This window comes from Camelus bactrianus, chromosome 6 (assembly GCF_048773025.1).
Source record: "Camelus bactrianus isolate YW-2024 breed Bactrian camel chromosome 6, ASM4877302v1, whole genome shotgun sequence".
NCBI lineage: Eukaryota > Metazoa > Chordata > Mammalia > Artiodactyla > Camelidae > Camelus > Camelus bactrianus.
Window position 1 is genome coordinate 38,732,909 of NC_133544.1, and position 22,283 is coordinate 38,755,191.

Sequence of the window (22,283 nt, forward strand, 5' to 3'; positions counted from 1 at the left end):
TACTGGCCCCCCTCTCTCCTGAATCATCAATTTCTCTCCATCCTGGATCATGTCATCGGCTATCAAACATCCTGGAGCTTCTCAAATTCTGTGCAGGGTAAAGGACCAGTTTTTTGGTTTGTTCTGTAAACTTCAACTTGTCATTAATATCTTTTAAAAATATAATAAAAAAAGTATTAGAAAAATCATCTGCTCGGATGTTTCAGGAATGCCAAACTGCCACGCAAGCTTCCAAGTGCCTTCTTCTCAAGTTCCGTACTCCTCTCATCCTGCACTGGGAGCAGACACTTCACTCCTCTGCTGGGCAGTTTGAACAGCACTGTTGTAGATGAGTCTCTCAGCTTTGAAAGTGTTTTTCTTTACCTGAAGGCAACCCTCAAATTATAGCCCCATTTCTCTGATTCATTTAGTGGCAATACTGCTTGAAAAACCTGTCACTAGTTACCACCCTGCTTCCCTACCCCATCCCCTTAACCACTCCTAACCCACTCGACACAGCTGCTCTCAGCAGGGCTATCCTGGTACCTCTGCACCTGGCATTAAAATAATGGAACCCTTCCCAGCTAGACAGTAAACAGCCCCCCTCCCTTCTCTTGCTGTTCTCTCCCTAGAGAATCTCATCAAATCCCACTTACTAGCCCCCAAGCCCTGATCTCTCCCTCAGCTTCAGACCAACACACCCAATCCCCACATGGGTGTCTTACCAGACATCCATCCATACTTAGTAGCATCTCAAATGTAACATGTCTCAGAACCTGGATCCTTCTTCACCTCCTAGGTTCCCTATGTCAGTGACTGGCATCCAGTTTGAGCTAAAAATCAATACCCAAGAATCATCCTCGATTCTTTACTTTTTTCCACACCATGTTGAACCTGGCGTAAATTCTGTCAACTCTACCTTCAAAACATCTTCAGTCCGTCCACGTTTCCCCCCCTTAGTTCCGGTTACCATCAGCTCCTGCTTGGATTGCATTGCCTTGGCCTCCAAACTAGTCTCACTGATTCCACACTTGCTCCTACATTATTCTCTAGACTGCAGTTGGAGATGTAACAAAATATAAATTGGATTATCTCTCTCCCTTGCTTAAAATCCTCCAATAGTATCCCCAAGACTCCTAGAATAAAACTCAAATTCTTTACTTGGCCTGAAGGCCCCTTACTGTCCTGGCCTCTGCCGGACTCTCAGTTCATCTTGTTTCACGTCCCTCCACCTGCGCTCTGCTCCTGCCTTGGGGCCTTGGCACTCCTGTGATGCTTGCCTATTATATGTGGTGTCCTTGCCTCCTCTAGAACGTAGGCTCTGTGAAAGGAAAGCCCTAGCTGTCTGCCTCCAGTAAATAGGTGAGTATCTGACACAGAGTAGGTGCTCAAGAAATGAAACTGATGAATTGAGGGTTATGACAGTGAGCTTGAATCCTGGTAGCTACACACACACACACACACACACACACACACACACACAGTACAATGTGTTAATAACTATTGAAAAAAATCTAGACAGTCTACATTTTTCTCAACTAAGTAGATGCTAATTAAATGTTACCATCTAAAATGGCTATAAACCAACCAACCAAAGAAAAAAAGAAAAAAAAACAAAACATGAGGCTTGCAGCACCTAGGTTTGAAGAACATGAAACTGAGAAAGCAGGGCAGGGAAATGACCATGCGTACTAGCTTCGAGACCTGGCCAGTTTCCTCACCCCTGTGATCAGACTGTCTCTGGCATCGCACTTCCCCGTAGGGGCTCTGTGAGACATCTGATGCCTTTCCTAAACTGTTTTCTTTTTACATTTTACTTTCTCAATACCTATGCTTTTTCCTTGTTCCTTTCTTTATGTACCCCTATTCTAGAAAATAATTAATTACTGAGATAGTATTCTGTTAACTCAAACTCTGTCACTCTTAATCCATCTCTTAAATTCAGATCTAGTTTTGACTTTTCTCAAATAATATTTTTCAGTTCTGAGCATATTATCTAATTTCACCGTGGGAAACGCAACACAGGCCCTTTCTGGGTACGTTTTGGCATCCTGCTTCTAAGTGCTCAGCTAACCCAGGAACCATGTTAATGGGTGACAGCTAAAAGGAACAGCCCTCAACACCAAGGCCCACATTCGAGAAACACGAACGCTCCCGTGCTTTCTGCTCAGTGATTCTGTGTCAGTTGTAGGTTTTAGACATATCAACTTGTTAAAAGGAGGAAAACAAATTAAAAAAGCTTGATTTTTCAGGGCCTTCTAAGAGTTTACTCTGCTTCGAGTGATATGACATTAATCCTCCAATATGTGCAGTTAATCTGCAAAAGGAATCCAATTATTTTAGTAAAAATAACAAATAGGTTATGTTTTCTTAATAAATCTATAAACTCTTGTTGAATTACCATGCCTTATTTAAAGAGGACTCAAATTTCTCAGTTATAAAATGAAGAGGTTAGTTTAGTGAAAATCAGTATTTCTCAGTGTGGTCCATGAACCTCTGAGGGTCCTCGAGACCTATTTAAGGGACCAGGACCATAAAAACCGAAATTGGCTTCACAATATGAGGATGCCATATGCCTTTTCCACTGTGCTGACATTTGCTCTGATGGTCATAAAGCAATGATGTGCTTTAGCAGGAATCAAAGCAGTGGCACCAAACCATACTTACAGTCATTGTATTCCTCACTGCTCTGCACTTGCAGTTAAAAAAAAAAAGGATGCCAATTTCACTTAAATATGCTTTTGATGAAGCAGTAAAAATTTATTAATTTTATTAAATCTCGAGTCTTTTAATAATCTGTGTGATGAAATGGGAAGCATGCATAAAGCACTCAGAAGTTCCTGACAGTATGGAGGGTACTCAAAAATTGAAAAACACAACTACCATGTGACCCAGCAAAACTACTTCAGGGTATTTATCCAAAAGAACCGAAATCAGGATCCTGAAGAGGTCTCTGCCGCCCACGGTCACTGCAGCATTATTCACCACAACAGCCAAGACACCGAACAGCATGGATGAACAGCAGGACGTTGTGCCAAGTGAAATAAGCCAGTCACAGAAGGACAAATCCAACTATATGAGGTATCTAAAACAGCCAGACTCACAGAAACAGAGTAGAATGGTGGTTGCCAGGGGCTGAGGGGAGGGGACATGGGACATGTCATTCAACAGGTATAAAATTTCAGTTACGCAAGATGAGTAAGTCCTAGAGAGCTGCTGTACAACATTGTACCTATAGTTAAAATACTATATTGCTCCCGTAGAAATCTGTCATGAGGACAGATCTCATGCCAAGTGTCCTTAACACAGTAAGTTAAAAAAAAAACCTAACTACTGGGAAGCTGAAAAAAAATCCAGCTAAATCTTTAATTCATTCTGCCTGTGCTGAGATGAGAAGAAAGTGAACGATGTGCGTAGAAGGTGACTGCAACAGAGAAGATACACCACTTCTGTCACAACATGGCACTGAAGGCTAGTAATGAAACTACTTGTGCAGTAATTGTAAGCGGTTAAAGAAAAAGGTCCTACCGACAACTGTAAAACTTTCTCAGTTCATGTGTTAGTACTGAGACTCTTCCATCTGTGTAAAACATTAGTAAGAAATCTTATATGTTCAAGATGTATAACATTGAAAGTATTAAAAACAATTATTATAAAATTCCATAAAAATACCAACAGGGAAGTATACACAGATACTTATGTAGGAAGAGATTTTCTTTGGAAGAATGAGAAAAAATATTTAGAATGCTGGAAAATGGAATGGCATAAAGAGTAAAATCAGTGTTAATAAATTGTCTAAATATGCTATGTCTTAACTCAAACTGGCACTTGAGTGACGACGTCTGTATCTGACTGTGACTCACCTAACCCCTCTATTTGTCTCTCTGTGTATCTAGGTACATACCTATCTAGAATTGCTTCATTTCGTTTTGTTAAATGGCTAACACATTCACAAGGTTCAAAAATCAAAAAGCCTGAAATACTTCTCTGGACATCACCCTGCGCAGTTCTCTTCCCCACAAAAACAACTGCTTTATTAATAATGTCTTGTTTACCCTCCTGGAGACTTTTAATTAATATAAGCATTATTTGAATCACTGAACTATACTAATTTAACATATAATAAAACTATATGAATTTAACATACAATAATAAAATATAAAAACATATTAAATATAACTATATTATATACATCAGTCACATTGTAAAATGATTATAAATCAATAAAAAATGTTAAAAAAAGAAAAAAATAATATGTTTAATAACATTATTTAGTTTATTAACATTAAGTAAACTTAACTGAATATAATGCTGTCAATGGCTCAATATATTTGATCATATTAATTTTAATTCATTAAATATGTTTGGAGCGCTGTTCCTGACTGCCATAGAGCTTTCTCTTGTTTCACTGTACAGCCTTGGAGGCCTCCACTATGTGGCTGTACCAGAAGTTTGCTTAACTAATTCCCTCCTAAAGGACATTTAGGTTGTTTGCAATCTTTTGCTACTGAACCATGCTTCGAGTAATAACTTGGTAAAAATGCCATTGTGCATGTCTGTGGGGGTCTCTCTGAGCAAAGTCTCTTATGAAGAGAAAAGCTTTAGAAAGAAAAGAGCTGAGTCAAAGAGCGTAAGCACTGTGTATTTTTTCACAGGTATTTCCAAATCACTGCCCCACAGAGGTCAGACTAGTTTATAGGAGGGAGGAGAGTCTGCCTCGCCACACCTCTGACAAAACCTTTTGGATTTTTGCCAGTAAGTGAAAAATGGTATCTCTGTGGGATGTGAGTTCACATTTTTGTTCTTATAAGTGACGCTGAGCATATTTTCTTCTTTTTAAGAACAATTTATACCCCCTTTCAGATGTTAGTATCTATGATACTTTTTTGATACTTGCTTAAACATCATTTATTTAATAAATTTAACTCTCCATGCATAAATGCAAAGCCTCTTGGTTCAGTCTGTGTTTGCTTTTTTCCTTATTAGCCTTAATTTTAATTTTCTGTTGTTTTAAAGTACCAAATGTTGGGTATAGTATTAATTTTCTTTTTAAATTAACTGATGACTTTTTTCCTTTTATCATTTCCTTCTTTCTGCTTTCTTTTGATGTTTTTCTCAACTTTTCATTACATCCCACTAACACTCTTCCTGAGCCTCTCCTCTATTTTCTAATTGTCATTTTTTAAAAAGAGCCTTTTGAGGTAAGTGTCTAGTTCTGTGAGTTTCTTCCTTCCTTTCAAATAAAAAAAAAGCCCTTAAGTTTTTATATTTTCTTCTAGTTCGACATCAGTCACATCTCGTGAGTTATGCTCTTCAATGTCCCCACAGTTATTTTTTAAAGGCCTGTAATTGTGGTTTTGATGTCCTCTGTTCAGGTGTTATTTAGGAAATATTTTGAACATGTTGGCTTTTAAATGTGGCTGGCTAGAAAAAATTTTTATTCTCGTTCTTAAAGTCTTTTTATTGCACGGAGATCTGAAATGAAGCCTTTATAATTTCTTTGTGCAATTTTAGAATTGTTTTCTTAGTCTTTCAAGAACCAAACAGGAATAATTTTTATATTATCTTCACCTCTTTCCCCTTGGACATCACCAAACATTACTATGTTAGAAGTTCTGACTACATATCAAAATAGAGAACTGAAGGAAAAACATGCTAAAAATTTCCATGAAGAAAAGAAAGCTGTTACCTGAAACATATCTGTATCTTTATCATGTGTGTACTCGACCACCACAGTCTGATTCCTCGACAGAGTGTACGATATGCTGTGTTGACCTTTGCAGCTGATAGCCTAATAATGCAATAAAAAGATAAAAACCCATTAGAACTTCATTTCAACAACTAACCACAATTCTATTTGTAGTTAAGAGACATCACTCTACCAGCAAAACCCAACACAAGCCAGCAGTTTCTAATGGTCAGAACCTGTCCCTGCTTTATGCCCTGAATTACAGAGGAGCCAACAGTCACAATACTGGGATTACTAAATACTCATCCTTAATATGAACAGTATTTCACTTGAGTCAATTCAAAGGTAATTTACTAGTTTGCAAGGCTTGACCTAGAAAAAACTACTTTCTCCATGTTACCTTAACTCAGTGATAGAATTTTCAGACCAATATGATTTAAAATTTCTTCATTTATTTCACAACGAAACACGTAAGTCAATAACATTTATAGTATTTTTTCCTATCTGATAAAGATTATAATCAGAATAAAGTAATCATTGGGAAAAAAGTAAACATTCTACAAAAAATGTCTATATAATAAAGTACTATTTTAGTCAGTGATAATCACTTATACTTTTTTCTACATCTTATTTAAATCTTGTATAAGCAGTTGCTTAACCTGGATATTTATTGAATTATTAAGGTATCTAGGTTAGTTTTATCTTCTCTATTTTTAGACTAAAGGTACTACTCTTTTTCAAAGAACCCAGAAGCTGATAATATGATATTCCAAAATAGTACTTTATTATATAAAAGTTTTTGCAGAATATTTACTTTTTTCCCAATGATTCCTTTACTCTGATTATATTCTCTATCACGTAGGGAAAATACTATAAATGTTATTTCCACCATAATGATGTATTTGAACACATCGTAAGTTGTGGTCACATACTGTTAAATTTCCAAATTAACAAGGAAGTTTATTTAAATTATACTCCAAAGTATTTCAATTGCATTTTCTCCATTCTACTTTATCTTAAATTATCTTCACTTCCACTTTTTTACATTAAATATAATAAATAAAACTTTAATATGCCTATCTATTAAACATTTATTGAGTGATCACACCAGATGAAGCTGAAGAAAGTAGCTGGACATATACAGCAAGTTAATGAACATGTACTCTGAATATTTACATTTGACTAGTGTCATTGCTTAGAGTAATAAATAGTATATTCCAAATCAACTTTAAAGTTTAAAGTTAATTTCATGGATATTTAACCATGTGTCCTCAGGAACTTCATGATTGAACTGATGTTCTATTATACATGCCTTAATAATAGTTTATATATTTAATGTGATAAGGAATCTTTAAAAAAAATACTTCTTAGACTACTCAACTCCAGTAACAAATATAATCTTAAATATTAAATTGGTCTGAGTGACATAAATTCACTACATCACATCACTGGTATCGATGTGACTTTTTTTTTTCAAGTCAAATTAATAAAAACTATTTCCAATTTAAGCTGAGTGGATGTTTATTTATCCTTATAGTTACAGAAAAAGTCCACTTAAAAATAATTTTATTAAACTCAGACTTAACAAAACCAATAACTTATTTTAGGGATCCTTAAAAAGTATCTATTGCATTTAAAAGGTTTCCATTTACAAGTACATCAACTCAAACACAACTTTCTTGGCACACACAACACATAAAATGAGAATGTCTGAGTCACTATGCTGTACACCAGAAACTAAGACATCATTGTAAATCAATTATACTTAAATTAAAAATAAATGCCTGTAGTTTGCCAATTATATGCAAAAAAAGGAGTTAACAAATGCCATAGCAGAACACCTTTAAAAGAGTTACACATTTTTGTAGGATGATACTTTCTTAAGTAAAATGTTTCTCAAATTTCCACCAAAGTTGCCTTAGCTTAGAAGAGTTACCTGAACCCCTCGAGACAGGCGTCTGGGAAAGCAGCCCTGAAGTGGTGTTTCTCATGCTTAAAACAGCTTACCTTGAAATTACTATAAATTTTGTATTCTACTCCTTAACATGCTGGTAGTTTTAACATTTGAACATTTCTTCCAAGTTTCCTGGGAAATCAATGCCCCAGAAAGACACTGTGCTCCCCCCACGACCTAGCACAGCCCTGGGCCAGGGTCCCATGTACTTCCCTGCCACTCTGGGAAGCCCCGGAAATAGCCGTTTTACAGGCCCCAAGTTGTTCCAGGGCCCAATTCTTATAGAGTGTTTTCTAGACCCAGAATGTTGTAAGCATGAGAAAGACTATTTATAGGGAGAGCAAGCCCAGGGCCACACCTGAGAGCCACCCAGAGCACAGGGAGCACAAAGATGTTGGCCAGCCCCTGCCCAGTCACCCTAAACGGAAGAAAGCGTGGGGACCCTGAGGCCTTGAATGTCAGATCCAGGACACCTTGAATGTTGTGCTCCTTTAAAGAAAACTTAGTTTCAAACTTCTGCCAGTTTTCAAAATGTGGTTAAATGTGGGTTACCAGGGTTAGGAAAGGTGAATGCTTTGGGGATAGGAAAACACATTTTCAGAGACTTTTTGATTAAGCAGGTCTTAACTGAGGGCTACGTTTTGGAAGCCTCTGGATTTGGGGAAGATGGAGAAGTGGGAAAACAGATTCCACAGGGAGAAACAAGTCCCAGGAGGTGGTGGTGGCTCTAAGCCAGCCGGGAATGGATGCTCCAGGGGCAGGGATGGCTGAGGAGCTTCAGAATCTGAGTGATCCACCTCTAGGTTGCTTCTGGCCTGGCAGTGGCTTCTGTCTGTGAACACGGAGCCGGGAGAGGAGGCCATCCCGTAAGGAGCCCAAACAGGCTGCACCCTCAGGGAGGAGAATCATGGAGACCAGCTTGCCCCAGAAAACTGGGATTGAAGCCAGGTCTGGGAATTGGAGCAAAAGGTGGCAGTCAAACCAGGCCACCCATGGCCACCACCAGACTCCTTAGAAGTAAGTAGGGGGTACGGGAGGTGGGTATAGCTCAGTGGTAGAGCGCATGCTCAGCATGCATGAGGTCCTGGGTTCAATCCCTGGAACCTCCTTTAATAAATCAATCAATAAAGAGATGCCCATTTCTCTGCTTCCCTCTGATGACATGAACTAGGGATCATGTGATCTTGTTTGCAAATTAAAGTCTAGAGTGGGGCCAGATTGGGGGGCGCGGGGAAGACAAGAGATTTTAAAGCTTGGCATCCATTTTTGCTTTCTTTTTGGCAAGTATATGAGGCAGTGAGCTTTTTGGGGGTTAGAAGTATCAATTTTTCAGCAATAATTTTAATATTTAAAATATGGCTCTTGGAAATACAGCTTCTAGTAAATTACAGATTCACTGACTTGAGTCGATCGTTTCAGGTATTTTGGAAATAAACATTTCTCTAAGGCACCAAGTTGCTTTGAAATCTATTTCTGAAATATCAGAAAGGAGACTAAGGCCTTCTCTTGGCACTCGCTAGAATTCGGTACAAACACAGTGACTGTAATGTAACATGATTTCACAACACTAACTCAGACTTGGAGACCAAGTGCTTGGAAATGGTCAGGAAAACCAGCCCAACCAGCTTGCCTGGAAGACAACACTGATTTGCCACATTCACTTTTCTAGAGCGATGAGAAGGCAGGGTTCCTGGCTCCCTCTCACAGCACTGCCAGGGCCTCACAGGCAGGTCTAGTCTTCCGTCTCCACCCCCAGGACCGAGGGCGTGGCAGGCGGTCCAGGAAACTCAGAGGAGTGAATAAGCTACTACAGATATAAAAGACTTAGAGCATCTTTCCTCAGGTCCTCCCCGCCTCCCCTTTCACCAGCCAAGGTACCAACAGTCACACTCTCAGCTCAAACTGATTATGTGTGGGTTTTATCAGGCTAAAAATATCACTATTGGACAATTACCGTTTAGACAATTACAATTACAGATCCAGAGAATGAAGGATTCCAACTTTATCCCCTGGAAGTTAAGCACTATTCTGCAATCCCAGATGGCCAAACCAGGCCCTTTCTGAGCAGGGATAGCTTCTTCCCAGCTGAAGATCTAGATTCTCTTAGGTTTTCTCTACTTGTGCTGCAGGCTCAGCCCAGCGGGGCCACTCCCCGCCATTCAGGTGGGACAGCTAGAACTGGGTGTCCTGGTTCAACTTCAGCTAAATGATAGAGAGTCCTCTGAGCTTCCAGACCCTAAAACAAACATGGTTCACAGTGTCTACAGAATCTTCTTTCTCTTATAAACCCATGTGTACATACATAAAGGCACTTAGAAGGATATATGCTATGTAATGACACCAGAAAGGCAATCCTGCAAGATGTACAATGAGATGGATACAGGTAGTCACGGAAGCCAAAGAGCTTTTAATCAATTTTTCAAAGTCTAAGAAAAAAGAATCTAATCATTTATTAAGAAGAAGTGGGGTTAGTGTTCAATCACAAAGTAAAAGGGAAAAAGCCCAATGAGAAACTGGTTTCTAGAAAAATACTCATTTATGAGAGTTATGACTTAGCCCATTTAATTCAAGCTCTATAAGGCTGCTAAGTGAGCCTTCATCACCGCATAGGGAGAGAAAGTGGAATTCACCACCGTGGCAGGCACCGACGGTTAACTACCTAATGCCTTTCACCCTGCTAGCTGAGCTGGCGTCCTGTGAAAACTGGAAATGAAAATACTAGTTCTCCCAGCCTCCTCTTAAGTTAGCACATAGAAAGGTGAGCCCATGAGTAGTGAGGCCGAGGGGAAATCGGGTCTGGAGCTCCTGGCATGGGAGACATCAAGACATGATTCTTTCCTTTCTCTGTTAATAACAGAAATGAATGATGATGAAGTGATGTTTGGAGCAGAGGTGGCCATCAGGCAACATGAAAGGAAGGTCAAAAGACTCTCAGGGAAGCAAACTGGGCCCTGACATCTCTGAGTTGAACCAAATCTGGAATTATCTGCCCCAGACTTCTGTGAGAAAAATGCGGGCTTTTAGGCAGCGTTCGGTTGGGTATTTTGTTACTTGCAGCCTAAAGCATCGTTTACTGCTTAGCCCAAACTTTTTCTCCTCCTGGGTCTCCTCTTTCAGTTAATAGCACAGCCACATCCCAATCACTCGTACTTAGAACCTCTGTGTCATCCCTCAGCCCACTCTTGCTGTCGTTGTCCACACACAGTTAATTATTACCAACACACCTGAACTCTGATTGTGAGTCAAAGCCACGCTCACAGATTTTACTGCATTAAGGCAAAAAATCAAACACATAGTAGAACACATAATGCACAGATTTCCACTTTTTCTCCTCAAATACAAAGTAGTTATGGGGAAACCAGTAATTACACAATGGGTTTATTGCCCAAAGAAGTTTTACAACCAGCTCCGTTACAGCCCATAACTTCTGCTTTGGAGATTATCAGGTACAGTCTAATTCATCTTCCCTTGAGTCTGGGCTGCCCTTGGTGACTTGTGTGACCAACAGAATGCAGCAGAAGTGACAGACGGGACCTGGAGGCTGGCAGCTTCCCCCGGGCTGCCCTCACTCGCTCGTGGAGTCCTGAGCTGCCACACAGGACACCTAACTACTCGGAGGCCACCACACTACGGGGAGCCCAAGTGACGAGGAGGGCCCTGGAGGCTGAAATGCCACGTGGGCAGAGGGAGGCCACAGAGAAGCAAGACCCAGACATGTGAGCGAAGGAGCCACCCTGGACGTGGAACCTCCAGTTCCAGCTGCCCCAGCACGTACCCCGTGGGTCGGAGACACTGCTCACGTGAGCCCTTCCCAAACAGCTGATCCACAAAATTATGAACAAAGACAAATGATTTTTGCTAAACCACCAATGCAGTAGTTAGCTACACAAGCAAACACCTGGACCAATCAGTTTTCATGACCTATTGGTACCCGAGCATCCTTTCTGTCATATGTGACTTATCACTAAGACGTCACAGTGGTCTTTGTTCACCTTACTTATGCCCCAGGACACGAGACTGGTGTAGGGAGCAGGGTCCCTTTACACAGACCTTGTAAAGGGACTTTTTACAGGAGATGGGTTTCTGGTGGCAGTTTCATGAGCTCCTGACTGCACGTTAAGAGGTTGTCTGTGGTTAGAGCAAATACGTATTTTTACTGTGACCATCTTCAGTTGTTGGACAACTGAGAAGAAAATTTTATATTAGTATTTAAAACTAGTATTTATAGGTGAACATCTAAAAGGAATCTGTGAAGCATTCAAAGCCTTTTCAGAGGAGCCAAAAATGTGACCAAGTATGTCACATGGACAACTGTTTGTCCTTACAAACTTGGAGCAAGAATAGAAGAGATACTAGGAAGAAAAACAGGAGAAGAAAACAACCAGACACGTTGGAAGCTGTGCTGTCCAACTCTGGCAAACCGCCTGTATTACGCAGACCAGCAGGGCTTGCTTTATTAACTAGAGCTTACGTCGCTTAAGAGGACGTAACATTTGTGTGTGAGTCTGAGTTTCAAGTGAAATGAAATTCTTTTTCTTCACATGCACTTACTATATCTTTTTTCTCGCTATATCGTACTATATCTTAGCACTGAACGACTCAAGAGTTGAACAATCCCTCTTGTCTCGACATCCTGGGTGCCGACCACTGTTACTGTTACTGCTCCCGCACTACACAGCGTGGGCGCAAATCCAACGAATGTGTTTCTGAAATCGGCAGCATCCTGTATACTTTCTCTCTATGTGAGCAGACAGAATTGGTGTTGTTTCTGCCTCTCAAAAGAGAGGGCCAGACACCTGATGTGGTTTACACGTTGAAGGAAACTTTTCCAGGGAAATCTCAAGTTTTCACAGAGCTGCTCTGAAGAGCTTCACATCATGTGTCGGGATCTGGTGGCATTCTGGGATGCTGTTCACTGCACCGTCTCGCAGTTTCTAAAGAGACATCTCAGAAGACATCTCAGAAGAGCAGAGATGCCCCAACAGCTCACCAGATGGAGACAGTCCTAGGAAATGTCCTGTACACTCTAACACGGAGCTAGTGACCCCTTTGTCTTTGGGGTTCCATCAAGAAACATCACACGACCTTGTGTTCTCAACAGCCTTCTAAAACCATGTCCACAACTCGGCCGTCTTTAATGAGGCAGAGTAGGGTAAGAGTAGGCTCCCCAGCCAACTATTTTGCATGTTTTAGGCAAGTTTATTTTCAGCTACTTTAACTGTTAATTCTAATATAGACGTTAACATTTCAGTCCATCATACAAATCAATTTACTATGCAAAATAAACTTAAATAAGTAACTGTGCAGAACTACCAGTAGAAAGGACCTGATGAAATGGAAAATAACTACACCGACCTCTCACAGCCTTTCTGGTTATAAATACAAGCCTTCTGTGACAGGGTGTCCTGCTAGAGAAACAACATTTTTATTGGTATGGAAAAACTTAATACTGGAATCTGTGCTGGGGTAGAGCTGAATGGGGCCAATGAATGGGAACCTTCTTTGTTCAAAACAACTTCTGGTATTTATGTCTGTAGCAGAAATGTGCATATTTATGAGCAATGAATGCGCCTGCTGTGACCTCTGTAGCACATGGGAATGGTTTCACCGCCCGGAGCACTGTGCCCACTGTGGTGTCGGGGCAGTGCAGGGGTGGGGTGGGACTAGGGGGTAGCAGCACATGTGGGCACACGACAGCTGCCCCCTGAGCTCTCTGGCTTGGCTCTGCCTCACTGCGACATCCACTGATAATCCATCACATGCCTGAACAGTGGGCACAAGAAAATATTCACGCCAGCTGGTTGTCTCGATACGATGTCTGCGTTTATCCTGCTGAGCTTCGCTTTACGTGTACTTTAGCAAAGGAGAGGAAGACCGCATGTGGACACTGCTGAGGTCAGTGGCCAGTGGATTCTGATGCCGAGAAAACCACACACTGGACACCAGGTTTGGACTCTCAGTCACTCACCCACTATAACCGTGTCACAGGAGCCTTTGGCTATTATCTTTATAATTCATCTCAGAATGAGTCAGTGTCGCTAGCACTGGTTTTACTGTAGGCAGAGCAGAGGGAACAACGTACATAACGCAGCACTGTCTCTCCTCAAAGACTAACCTGAACGAGCACTGCTTCCTGACCCAAGGGAGTCACCGTCAGTTCCTCAGGTCCTCGTAGTCCATAACACGGGTTTTAGAGATTACTATTCTGTTTAGCTTTAAATATATATTAGATATTGACTGTATTAATTAGAGATAATCCTGGTATGAAAAGCATGTTTTTCCAGAACTAATGACTTTTATGTCAGGCTGACAAGTATAATTAGGCAATAAATCCTCCATCAGTCTGGTTCAAATTGCTACAGGGAAGATGAGATCTCTGCCATCCCTGTCAATTTATGTATAAAATATGCATGAGCGCTATTTCTAAAGAGAGGAGGTGGCTAAAGGAATTCATCATTTATTTTGCATAAACATACTCCTTAAGATACTCTGTCTTTTCAAGGATCCGTATTTCATATGAGTGCCTGAACCACGGCTATGATTAGAAAGTCACAAAGTGCTAACTTGGATTTCATCAAAATCAACAGTGCTCGCACAACAAATAAGTCAAAATGATAGGCCTCTCCGTTAGCGGCAGTGGCTCTGCACTTGGCATTGGGCCATGCCCTCCCGTCTGCGAGCCACTCACCGAGCTATTCCACAAACCTTGGCAGAGAACCTAGTGCAGGCACGGGGCTGGGGCAGATGCGGCCAGTCAATCCAGCAAGCACAGAGGGTAAGGACGTTTGAGGAGAGCATGCTTCTAACTTGGAGTCTCTCCCAATTACTCTGAAGCCGGAGAATATGACGCAGGGCTGCAGTGGAGGGTTGGGCAGGACACACTCACGTGCCTTGCAGAGATCTGTCCTAAGGAACTCTTACCACTTACATCAATGGGATGGAGAGCTCCTTGAGGGCAGGAATGCTGTCTTTTTGAAGCAACCTTGGATTCAGGCAGTTTGTCAATCAGCTAACCGTACAGATCAGGCCAGATTCCCACTCTACTGATGATGGGCTGTGGGGCTCTGGGCAAGTTACTTAAATGCTCTGTGCTTCAGTTTTGTCATCCTTTAAGAGCTGGTGCTAGGTCCAGGAAGGTCACTGCTGTCTGAGGGCAAAAATGCCCCAGGTATTTCTATGCCACCCAGTTTATCACAAAGTGCTGAACAAGTGAAAGGTTCAGATTCAAGTCTATGTAGATTATGTCATTGTGCTTTAAAAACCCATTGAGCTAACTAAAGTGCAGTCTCCTCTTTCAGTTACCTTATTTGTCTCAGGTCTTTTGGAAAAATAAGAGATAACGTGCAGTTTTCCCACACAGGAACGCTGTGACTAGGACACACGTCTGGGCACATAAGCAGGTTACATTACTAATCACATGTTGTGAACTAGTCACCATCAATGATGGTCTATTTCTTTTTTAAAAATGTTAATTCTTATTTTTTACTTAAGCGTAGTCTATTTACAATGTTAGTTTCATGTGTACAGCAAAGTGATTCAGTTATACATATACATACAGATATTTTTCAGATTCTTTTCCATTACAGCTAACGGTGGTCTATTTCTAATGGTGACTTTGAGAATGCACACTTTTCAAAGACATCTCCCCACAATGACTACATGGCAGCTCCCACAGAGCAGGAGACGACAAGGAAGGGGTGCAGGCCTGATGGTGCAAGCCAGCCCTCTGGAACTTCATCCACCTCCATGCACACACAGATGTCAGAACGCCACCTCCCTCGGGGTCTAACCCTGCGGCAAGGACCGCCACGATCACCTGGAGAAGGGTGAGGGGGTCACGCCTGTCCGGTAGGAGGTAGAGAAACTGACCTCCAACAAAGTCATTCTTCAAAACAGCAGTGCATCTGCCTTGGAACCATTTTATGGTTCGAGATGTGAGCAAGAAGGGGTATGGGAAGAAAGGAAGATGCGATAAATTTCTGAGACACCAAGTATTTCAGTGAAAATTAAAGTAGTGATGAGGTACCTCTTTGTCATATACCTTTAGACCAGGAAAGAGACAGACAGAAACCTAACTGCAGTCTCCCATGAGACTAAGAGTTGGTAAACTATACGGAGATATTTAGTCAGTCAATGAACAATGCTTTAAAGGCTGTGTGTGAATCTGTCTGCTGCAACATTTAGCATTTACTTATCTGAATACTTAAGTATTTGCATACATATGAGCTACCTGCCACAGGAGACAAAGCCAACTGAGACTGAACCCTAATAAATATGAATTGTAAGTAAAAATAGAGCATCTTGCAAAATGAATTAGTTGATAAAGTAAAATTCATTGTTCAATAATTCCATTTTTATACTTTTCAGAAATAATGCAAGTATCAGGTAAAACAAGGTATGTCTTGTTTCTAAAGAGCACTGGATAGGAAATGCACAGGAATCTACCATAAGCTACATGATACAGCGAGTCAGTGGTAAATGCAAGTCCTAATTTGTTGCCATGAGCAGGCAAACTTCCAGATGCTAGAAATTTACTGACATAAATTGATTTTATACTAAGATACTCAAAGACCCACCACATAATTATTTTAATATACAGGCCAGTTTATCAGCTGTCAAAATGATCCCTGAGTACTGAAGAATAAAAAGACTAAAACTTACCCTTGCTCAAAATAAAACAAAATACAAAACCCTATTGATTACTTATATAGTGATAAAAGCAAACACCATCATTTCCTCATTTAAAAGATATTAAAAAAAAAGGTGGGGTTCAATTTTTTCCCTCATTTTATTTGGATTTTTATTTTTAAGGTTTGGCATAGATTTAAAATTTATCCATCTGCTGAAGTATCTCATTTTCTTTGTGGAATAAAACCAGTTGAATAAGGCCACATCATAGTCACGTAGAGGAAAATATTTACCCCCCAAAAATAACATTTATCTTGGGAGTTGGTATTTTCAAAATGTTGAGCCTGCTGGAATCATGCAGGTCCCAATTCTAATATACAAAATTTTAAATGAGACAATAGCTATCTTTCCTTGAAGTATGAGGAAACATACATGCACCTAACATGTAAACCTGCTCCCACACAAGCCCTTCATAAGTGCTTTTGGTAGAAGCTTGGATATATATTTGGATGTTACTCCCCAAGACACTTCTTAAAAGGGCCCTTTTTATCTGTATGTCCTTGTGCCATATTCTGAATCTACTTCTTAACCTGTAAAGTCCTACAGCTGCCTTGCAGAGCTGTGGGAAAAACTCAGATGATGTCTGCAAAGGACCTAGAGTACAAAGTAAGCCATAAAGAGAAAGAAAAACACCATACGAGATTGCTCATATGTGGAATCTAAAAAAAAAAAAAAGTCAAAAATAAACAAACAAAGCATAAATACAAAACAGAAACAGACGCATAGACATAGAATACAAACTTGTGGTTGCCAAGGGGGCAGAGGGTGGGAAGGGATAGACGGGATTTCAAAATTGTAGAATAGATAAACAAGATTATACTGTATAGCGCAGGGAAATATACACAAGATCTTATGGTAGATCACAGAGAAAAAAATGTGACAATGAATATATACATGTTCATGTATAACTGAAAAATTGTGCTCTACACTGGAATTTGACACAACATTGTAAAATGATTATAAATCAAAAAATGTTAAAAATTTTTTTTCTATTTTACAAGCAGTGCTGCAATGAATATCCATGTATTCATTTTGCACACAGGGGAGTATATCTATAGGATAAATTCCTAAAGATAAAACTGCTGTATCAAATGATACATGCACTTTTAATAGTATTGCACTTAAACAGTATGTGCACTTTTAATAGTTGTCAAACTACTTTTCATAGAAGTTACACCAATTTAAATTCTTACCAGACATATATGAGTGTTTCTCCCACATTCACCAACACAGAGAATTACTAAGTGCTATGGACTGTACTGTCTGCTATGTGAAAAATGATGTCACTGTGCCTTTAAGCATTTCTGTTATCATTACTGAAGTTGAATATATATTAAAATGCTTAGAAGTCATCTCTTTTTCTTTATGAACTGTTTATATCCTTTGTCCTTTACTCTTTTGGGTTACTGATCCTTTCTCAATTGATCTGTAGTAATTCTTTACATAATAGAGAGATTACCCCCATTGTTTGTAACATGAGTTGTAAATTACTCCCCTTCCTTTGAAGTTTGACTTTACTTGAGGTGTTTTTTGGCTATATAAAAATTTTTTTTAGAAGTTTATAAAATGAAGCATCCATTTTTTTTTTAATGGTTTCCAGATTCTACCTCATAATCAGTAAGGCTTTTCTCAACCCCAAATAATAATAATAATCCAAATAAAGCAAACAATTTTCCATTCTTCTTTAGTATATTTATGATTTTACTTTTTATGTTTAAAATATTACTTGAATACTTATCTGAATAGTCATGAGTGCTTGTAAAGATAGTTTCTATTTTCAGCATATAAAAGTCATCTTGCATGCATGCCACACAAAATTTGTTTCTCTTTTTCCTTGTATCTCTTGTACATTTTGTTTAGAGAAAGTGATGATGTTATTTGATCCATAATGATCACAACTCTCAGGCCTTCACTGGGTTCCTTTTCATCATACAGAGACTTTCTTTGACTTAATACTTTTTATACCCTGAATTCAGTCTTCTTTGAAGTTAAGATTGCAACTGTGACTCTCTTCTGTTTGTTTGCATTTCTTTGGTGTGCTCCATAATTTCACCCTCCATCTAAATCATTCTGCTTTAGCTGTGTCTTATATACAGCCTATAATTGTATTTTCCTATGTGATCCAATTCTTTGAATATATAACTTTAGAACATTAACATTTATTGATAGGTACAAGATATAGGCTATACTCTCTGCTTCTATTGCTATGATTGCCGTTTGTTATAGAAATAGTTTTATGAAGGTACAATTGAGACACAATAAACTGCATCTATTTAAAATGTACGATTTAGTAAGTTTGGACATGTAAGTTACATGCCCACAAAATCATCACCATAATCAGAATAGGCACGTATCTATAACCTAGAGGTCTCCTCACCACGCCCCTTTGTAATTCACCCTTCCCTTCCAACTGTTTCCTCAAGCCCAGGGAGCCAATGATTTGTTTTCTGTCACTATAGACTACGTTGCATTTTCTGCAATTTTATAGAAATGAAATCTTACACTTGGTACTATTTTTTAAGTCTGGCTTTTTCTTTAGCATCATTATTTTAAGACAGATCCATGCTGTCGCATATCTCAACAGATCATTACTTTTGCTGCTGAGGAGCATTCCCGTGCAGGAATATACCACTCTTTGTTCATCCATTCATCTCTTAATGGATATCAGGTTACTGGTTTTTGGCTACCACAAATAAAGCTGTTACGAACATTTCTGTACATATTTATGTAGTGTTTATATAAACATATGCTTTCATTTCTCCTGGGCAAATACCTAGAAGTGGAGTAGCTGGACATATGGTAGGTGTATGTTAACTGCCAAATTGTTTTCCAAATTGGTTGTATCATTTTGCATTCTCATCAGCAGTGAATGTGAGTTCCACATGCTCCATATCCTGCCAACCCTTGGTACTGTCATCTTTCCATTTCAGTCATCCTTATGAGTATGTAGTGGTATCTCACTGTGGTTTTAATTTGTATTTCTCTAATGAATAATGACATTAAGAATATTTTCATGTGCTAATTTGCCATCTATATCTTCTTTGGTGAAGTATCTGCTCAAATCTTTTGCCCATTTGAAAAAATTAGATTATTTTCTTATTATTGAGTTTTGAGAATTCAATATAGTCTGAATACAAATCCTTTATCATATATATGATCTGCAAGTTTTTCTCACAGTCTGTATCTTAGCTTTTCATTCTCGGAACAATTTCTTTCAAGGGACAGAAGTCCTTAATTTTTATATTTATCTATTTCTTCTTTTACAAATAGTTGTTTGGTTTTGTATCTAAGAAATCTGTGTACAATCCAAAATCACAAAGATTTTTCTCCTATTTCCTTTTAAAAGTTTAATATTTAGGTCTATGATCCATTCTAAGCTAACTTTTATACATGGTAAAAGAAATGGATCAAGTTCATATTTCTGCATACGGATATCCAGCACCACCTGTTTAAAAGGCTATCCATTTTCAACTAAACTGCCTTTGCACCTTTGCTGAAAATCAGTTGTTAATATACATGCAGGCCCTATTCTGTAGATCTACTTATGTTTCTTTACATAAATACCACACGTCTTAACTATGATAGCTTAAAAAAAAAATCTTGAAGTTGGTTAGTGTGAGTATTCCAATTTTGTTCTTTTTCAAAACTGTTTTGGCTTTTTTAGGTTTTTGCATTTACAAGTAAATGTTAATTTATTAAAAAAAAAAAAAACCCAGCATGCTGGAATTTTGATGGGGAGTGTATTGAATTTACAAATCAATTTGGGAAGAATTGACACCAACGCTGTTTTCTGATCTACAAATATGGACCATCTCTTCGTATATCTGGAGATGTGGTACATTTCTCCGCAGTGTTTTGTAGTGTTCAGTGGCTAAGCCTTGCACATCTTTTGTTAGATTCATCCTTCAGTACAGTTGGTTCTTGTTATTCACCATAGTTGTGTTCTATAATGTTGCGGCAAACACTGAATTCATGAATACCTGAGAGAAATACAGGGTTAGGCTCCTGTGAGTCTTGGGTCACATTTTTGTCAACTAATCAATACATAACCTTGTTTTATAAGTGTTTCAGTTTAAATCATCTTGTTTAATATACACTTCTTACAAATAGTTAATTGTCAAACAGGCAGGGTATCACCTTGTTCAACCTCAGGTGGCAACTCAAATTTTTCACCAAGCTGCTCAGGCCCACAAATGACTGTGAACGTGCCTCAAGTATTGATTTTGGGGTTACAAGTAAATTTTAGTGAGTAGTTGAATGCGCAAATACGGAATCTGCAAATAATGAAGATAAACTGTATTTCACATTTTTGATGCAATTATAAGTGGTATATATATTTTTTTAAATTTTAATTTGTGAGCTTCTGTAGTGTCTTTTAAAAAATCTTTCACATTATGGTCTGTGCTTTCTTTGCCTTATGCTCTGTATTTTATACAATTACTGAAAAGGGTTATATTTCTAGCCTTGTGGTTACTTTTATGTAAACGACTATACAAATATGGTTGCACTCATTACCTCTCTAATAAGGGCAATGATAAATGAGAATATTTTCATCTCCTCTCTACCATCCTCCCCCACACACTTCTAATTGATTTTACAATGTGTACTGCTGTTTGCTTTTCTAAAAACCACTAAGTATTCTTGTATCTTTCTGTTTTAAATGATAGTTTTTATCTCCTGGCTGTAAAATCTAGGATATTAACATGCATACACTATCTCTCACCTTTTCTCCTCTTCATCTCTCACCTTTTATTATTTATTATTTCTACATTGCCAGAGTTTATAACATTTACATTCTGTTCTGTGACAATCACTTTCATTTGAGTCCTACAGAAAGTGTTTAATTCAACATTTAGATGCCAGTCTTTCTGCGAACAATTCTCCATTTACTTCCTATTTGGCTGAAGTTTGTCTTCTGGTAATTTCGTCAGAAAGGGACCATAAAAATTCTATATCCTGAGTGCTTGCATGTTTATCAATATTTGTCTGTTAGCTGTGTGTGTAAAAGAAATTTGGGGTAAGTAAAGAAATCATGGGTCACTAGTTCATGAAGTCCTTGGGGAAAAAAAAAAAGAAAAAGCATCCAGCACAGTGCAGCAACCTCCTGAACCCCCGACGAAATGAGTCACTGAGAAACAGGACAAAAGGTCTTACACACAAAATACTTTCCTCTGTGCACATTCCATCTTAAGACTTTGACTATCTGGCTATATTTGGTGAGAATATCATCTGAAGAAACCGGCGATATTAAATAACACAAGAATCAAGTGGGGACAACGACCGCACTAGGACATAATGTGACAGTGGACAGAATGTCAGATCTTAGCCTGCGGCTCAGCCCCCACACCAACGAACCACGTCCTCAGGCACGTTACTGAAACTTTACGAATCTGGCACAGAGGAAAGCAGTGGCACAGACTTCTATGCCATTTTCCACTGTACAAATACATTCCATGTATTGAGAAGCAGCACTGTTATCACCCCCTACCCACCCCCGGCTGGTATTAAAATTGGTTTACATTCCTTGAGAAATTAACGGCTGTAAGACAAGAACAGGTGATAAGAGACATCTCAGAGAAAACAGTCTGACGTGAAAAATCTGCAGACGATCCACTTACACATCATCAAAAAATCAACGGGAAAGCAGGGTGGCTTGACATTGAGTGCAGTGGGGATGCAGATCTGATCTGGTTCTCAAGTCGATAAGATGTGACTACTGATGAAAAGATCTACCCATGCAGTAGATAACATGATGCTTATTCCTTGAGTGACGCTGTGGAAGAAAACTGTGAGAACTGCAGCTAAAAAGGACCAGGGCCAATGCTGTGTTTTTATACTTGCTATCTAGCTAAAGGAAGACAAATGAAAGGACAGATCTGACTTAGGACTCTGCCTGTAGCTTGTTGCTTAAAATAAACCAGCCCTGCCACTAATATTTTGGGGGAGGAGAGAGAACATAAATAAATTCAACAA

At 39.1% G+C, this 22,283-nt stretch overlaps 1 protein-coding gene across 2 annotated transcripts in view; it reads right to left on the minus strand.

Moving 5' to 3' along the window:
- Nucleotides 1–22,283, minus strand: part of PELI2 (pellino E3 ubiquitin protein ligase family member 2) — a 170,735-nt gene that overhangs the window by 12,508 nt on the left and 135,944 nt on the right. For both annotated transcript variants that reach the window (XM_074365478.1, XM_045522047.2), the window contains exon 3: nucleotides 5,669–5,770. In XM_074365478.1, coding sequence (XP_074221579.1) covers nucleotides 5,669–5,770 — 102 coding nt within the window. The remainder of the gene's footprint in view (nucleotides 1–5,668; nucleotides 5,771–22,283) is intronic.